This window comes from Lactuca sativa, chromosome 1 (assembly GCF_002870075.4).
Source record: "Lactuca sativa cultivar Salinas chromosome 1, Lsat_Salinas_v11, whole genome shotgun sequence".
Classification (NCBI taxonomy): Eukaryota; Viridiplantae; Streptophyta; class Magnoliopsida; order Asterales; family Asteraceae; genus Lactuca; species Lactuca sativa.
Window position 1 is genome coordinate 36,222,845 of NC_056623.2, and position 5,553 is coordinate 36,228,397.

The 5,553-nt window shown below is 32.3% G+C and overlaps 1 protein-coding gene across 1 annotated transcript; it reads right to left on the reverse strand.

The window, feature by feature from the left end:
• Positions 1-326: 326 nt before the first annotated feature.
• On the reverse strand, positions 327-2,353 carry LOC111920180 (bidirectional sugar transporter SWEET14). Its single transcript, XM_023915779.3, has 6 exons — positions 2,176-2,353; positions 1,868-1,904; positions 1,552-1,762; positions 1,118-1,279; positions 889-1,008; positions 327-803 (listed from the first exon to the last, which is right to left on the reverse strand). Exons 1-6 carry the CDS (start codon positions 2,225-2,227, stop codon positions 534-536), a joined length of 852 nt encoding a protein of 283 aa, XP_023771547.1. The 5' UTR covers positions 2,228-2,353; the 3' UTR covers positions 327-533.
• Between the last annotated feature and the right edge of the window lie 3,200 nt (positions 2,354-5,553).

A 5,553-nucleotide genomic window follows, 5' to 3' on the forward strand; every position in this document is an offset into this window, starting at 1 on the left:
GGATAGCACACCAAAAAATCTCAAATTTTTTTCACTATATCTGAAAATTTGAGGGGTACTATAAGCTATCCTGGGTGCCTACATAAATCCTCCCCAGATTTAACGAGACTGGTATAAACTAGCAGACTTATTTTGATAACGTATATTAATTAAAACTCTCATATATTTTTTTCAAATATACCCACCAAATTAAATGCACAAGAAATTACCAAATTAGTCTCAGAATATTTTTTTCATTTATTACACAATCCGCTTCACCGACCATATTTCCACATCTAAGTAGATATCTATCAGAGTTATGGCAATAATTAAAAATGAACACGATATAAACTAAACAATTACATATATGATTATATATCGAAAATCAAATTCATTTATATTGAGAATACTGAAACAATACAAGGGTTACGTTAGCTAAGGAGGACATGATTACACCAAATTACAGGTGAAAACTTGTAATGAACAAGTGTACAATTATTTATAGAGATCCGAAGGCACACTTGACATCAAACCAAAATCAATTAGGATCGATCTCAAGCTGCGACTTCAATGGTGTGATTAGCCATAATTGGACTACGCACCGCGTGTGGATTTTGAGTGTATTCAGGTCGTAGAGTTGCATTTAGCTTCACCATATCGATGGTATTATGATCCTTGATTTCTGGGATTCTTGGTTCATCCATTTCACTCATTTTCTCTTTGAATTCAGAGATTTTATCGTTGATGACTGGCTTCCTATTCTTGAATACAAAGTAAAGTATAATTTGGATGATACCGAAGGTGAATCCAAGCGTATTTGGTATCTGTAAACAAGAAATTAATCGTTAGAAAAATTAATTAAGATGAATTTGAAGTTATTGTGTAAGTACTTTGTTTATTTGTTTTTACCGCGATGTTAAAATCCCCAAGAAGTAGACCATAAAAGAACCACATAACGGCACTCAGTGTGAGGGCTAGGGACAGAAGAATTGGCATGTACTCAACACTCTTGGTTTTGATCACTTGTCGCTACAAAAAGAAATTAAAGATCATAAATTAATAAAGAGATGTTCATATTTTCTTAAAAACTTATTATTATATATAGTTCCTGTTCTTGTTATCTACTGTTTGTACTTACCAAGACACCTAAAGGTGCGACAAAAACACACAAAGAGAACACAAGACAAATCCATCCGACTATCACACCGCGCTTAGCTCCTTTTGAAAGGAACTCGGTTAGGAGAACAATCAGTCCAAATCCGACAACTATGAACAACATGATAAGCTTCACACTTTCCATCTACACATAAAATCACAATTATACAAATTATAAAATATGATTAACGCAAATCAATCGAGATATGTAAATGTCATTCTAGATAGTCATGTTAATTAACCGACGTTATGCCAATATAAGAGTTATAAATCATAATGTTTCCAGAAGTAGGATGATGCTTAGGTTTGAACCCAAGACCTCACTTATGATTCCCATCTTCTTACTTCTAGAACAATCATGGAGGACACCAAAACAATGAACAAATACAATAAAACCGAAAAGTAGCATTTGCATACCCTAGCTTTCTTCGGTGCATAAAAGAGGAAAACACATATATAAAACGTTTGTATGACTATGCCAACGGAGTTAATCGTGATCAGAAGCATGGCATTTCCCTTTAGCAACGCGTAGTAAATCCAAAGCATGGCACTAAACAATCCCACAACATAAGGTATGGACTGAAACCCTTCTGTCGATTTCTTCTTATAAACTTTGTAAAAAGTAGGCCTACATATTTAAATACAAAACATCATCAATTTGTAAAGTAAGCTAGCACAAAGATAAACTTCGAATAATCACTAGTGAAGACTGATTTAGGAACAAGAAGCTTACATTGGTGAAAGAAACACCATGAATGAGACAATATTTCCTGCAAATTCATATTGAAACAAGTGTCAGTTAGGGTTAGAGTTTGTTGCGTGCATGCATTTTTTTCCTGCATATCTCCAATATTGAAGCTAGCAAACCGATATTTAGTATTAGGGTTCGTTATATGCATGGTGCTTACGTAGCATGTATATTTTTTCATGCATGCATTGGATGTTTCAGCTTACGATTACGGTGGATGTGTGTGTGTATGTGTGTGTGTGTGTGTGTGAGAGAGAGAGAGAGAGAGAGAGAGAGAGAGAGAGAGAGAGTACCAAGAAGGCCGAAAGTAAGAGTGAGGTGAGGGTATTGTCCTGCAATCACCATATTGACAGATCTTGTTCTCGAAATGATCACTCACTCAGATGAATGAAGCAGTTGCAGAGAACGGCTGCCGGTGATTGTGTTGTGATTGTTGTCTTGGTGCTTCGGATGAATGGTGCATAAGAAATGGTGGAGCAAGTGGTTTATATAGGAAAACATTATTGGGGGTGGTGGGGTATAATATGCAAGCTTAAATTTTCATAAAGTTAATAATTAAATTTAAAAGGGACGCATATGTATCTTTGTTCTTTTTCATAATGTTTCTTTTAGATCGTAGGATGTTAATGATTAAATCTTTTTTTTTTAAATATGCTTATTAAAAAGTTGGTAACAATATTGCAATAAGTTTGAATATGAAGGTTTATAAGCAATGCATCCGCTGTGCTATTTTAAAAGGAGGTCCATGGAAATTTAGAGCGGTCCACAAATTTTTTAAGCATAGTGAGTGCTTAGGTGGCTGTTAAATAGGTCAATGTTTTTGGACATCTTCAAGTTAAACCTGATGAATTTGACAAATAGAAGATATACGACAAACTCAATTCAAACTTCTTGTGTTCATATATTACATATTAGGCTTAGGAGTGATTACATAATTATAAGAAATAGTACATAAGAATAAATAAATATTACTGATTTAAAAATAAAACAAAATGTATATCAGCTTTCCTAAATTAGAAACATTTGAAGATAAAAATAAATTAGATAACTAAGAAAAAAATAAGGTGAGTTCACTAACATTTCTTATGTTTTATATATAAATTACACCTTAGGATTAATTTTTCATTTTATACCCTATCCATTTTAATATGATAGCTTAATATATCTAACAATAAAATATATATTTATACTTAATAAATGTTAAATAAATTTCACCATTAAAAATATCATCGTTTAAATTTGGAAAAATATTGAATATTATTAAGATTGGTTTTATATTTTATTATTATAAAAAGTGATAAAAACTTTGAAACTCTTTTCTATTTCTTTAATTATGTGAAAATAATGCACGTTGTTGTTTAAGCTTTCAAATTAAAGTTGTTTTATAAATGCTACATTTTACGATTAAATTTTAATTCTTCAACCATTTTTAGTGTGATTATATTTTATTTTTATTTATAATTAAAAAAAATAGTCGTATTAATATAAATAACATATGTTAAAATATAAACATGTAGTTGATACTCATTTATAAACCTACAAAAAGTTTACCAATAGTAAGAATATGTTTATAAAATACCGATGTGACAATGTTTTGGACATCTAAAGGTCTAAAGGTATTTAGTATCAGAGACGTTTTTAGTCGCTATTAGTGTTTAATAACCTCCCTCAATTAACTAAGATGAGTAGGTATGGACAACACTTCGACGCGTTATTCCAACGTAGAACCCAAACAACGTCGTTAACATGGCTTGCCCCCCGCCCCCCCCCCCCCCCCCCCCCCCCTTTTTGTGTTTTCCAACGTTACTACGTGGTGTGTTACTGTTGAAACGGGAAGCAACGGAGGGTTTTGGTTTGAATTTGGCATTAAACGGTCATATATAGACTATTGTTAAACCGTCACAATTTAAAAAAAAAAATCATTTTAACTCTATTATAAATACATAATTTACTATTAAATTTTACCTACACAATACATCTATTTCTTTGATTTTTACATTTCTCTCAATTTCATTTTCATTTCTTCTTTATATTTCACATATAATTTCAATAACTCAAAACCAAAAAATGAATCATTTTAATCCGGATTATCCGTCCACCAATGATAACGACGAAGATGATATTTCCGTGACTATGATGTACCAGTATTATACAGACAGACTACTATAGCCAGATTCAGCTCCACTACTCACACGGTGTGCGACGTTAAATAGAGATCGTGGGGAAGAACATAAACGTCTAGTTAACGATTATTTTGCGGATAATTGTCTCTACCAGCCAAGCGAAAGTTTCGTTTGCGAAAAAATATGTTTGAAATGATAGCCAACGTCTTGGAAGAAATGTATCGTTTATTTTTAGTGTTTTAATTTATAAATGTCGCTTTTAGATATAATAAATACAACTTTTAACTATTATATATATATATATATATATATATATATATATATATAATATATATATATATATATATATATATATATATATATATATATATAGGTATGAATTTTTTTCAAATGAGATATGATGCTAGGGGTAAACGAGAATTCACAGGGTTGCATAAATGTGTTGCTGCAATTAAGCTTATGGTTATGGGGGAGTCGCCTAATTCTGTTGACGATTTTATGAGAATGTATGAGAAAACCCCACGAGAAAGTTTGTATAGATTAGCAAGAGGTGTTGTCGAAACCTTCGGTGACAAATACTTGCGCAAACCTTTGTTACATCATATGCAACAACTATATGTAGCGCATGAAAAATGATATGGTTTTTCGGATATGCTTGGAAGCATTGATGACACATAGTTGAACATGCGACACGACTTTATGAGTTAGATACTTTACAAGATATCATCTATGCATGTATCATAATGCATATAACATGGTGGTCAAAGATAAATGACACAATATTGCAGCGTATTCGCCTACGAAACTGACACACGTGCAATTTCAACTAGGGACATCGAAATATTTTAATAATAACAATTTCAGTTAATCAACTTTAACAATTATTTCAATTAATCAAGGACTAGCTGAGAGTATGCTGGGCGCACAACGTACTCCCTTTGGAATGCGCGTTTCGAGATAACCCCTACATATGTTGAGCGTACCCATGCGTACGTAAGGCGTACGCAAGCTAGAGGCAAACCCTAACTTTCAGGGTTTACAACCTATTTACGCTCATTAAGTGTAAGTCACAAATCTGCTTGAGTATCAATCAGATCCGTTTGATTGTGCGGAATCCTAATCAAACGGATGATGCAAGATCTAAATGAAGAAGAAGGAGAAGAAGAATATATGAATCTTGAATGTATTGATGATATTACTGAAGTTCCTTACACAAGATTCACTTTCTCTCTCTAGAACACCTTGAGTTTCACACACTTAAGCTCCTCTAGCCGTATACTCCTCACCCACCTAATATATATATATATATATATATATATATATATATATATATATATATATATATATATATACATTTTGCTAGAAAAGTAAACTATAAATAATATTTTTGACCGACCAATCTCCCCCTTGGTTTATAGCTTTCTTTTCTAATTGACCCAACAAACTCCCCCTAAAAATGTAGCTGACTTTTCTTTTCAATCTTCATTTGGAGTTTGGCTTCAGCTTTAATCTTCGATATCTTCAGGACTTCAAGATGAACATATGAAT

Coding starts and splice junctions, on each gene's coding strand:
- LOC111920180 (XM_023915779.3), bottom strand. CDS start 2,227: ATGGTGATTGCAGGACAATACCCTCACCTCACTCTTACTTTCGGCCTT. Junction 1,763..1,867: donor ATGGTGTTTCTTTCACCAAT/GTAAGCTTCTTG, acceptor TTAAATATGTAG/GCCTACTTTTTACAAAGTTT. Junction 804..888: donor TTGGGGATTTTAACATCGCG/GTAAAAACAAAT, acceptor TCTTGTTTACAG/ATACCAAATACGCTTGGATT.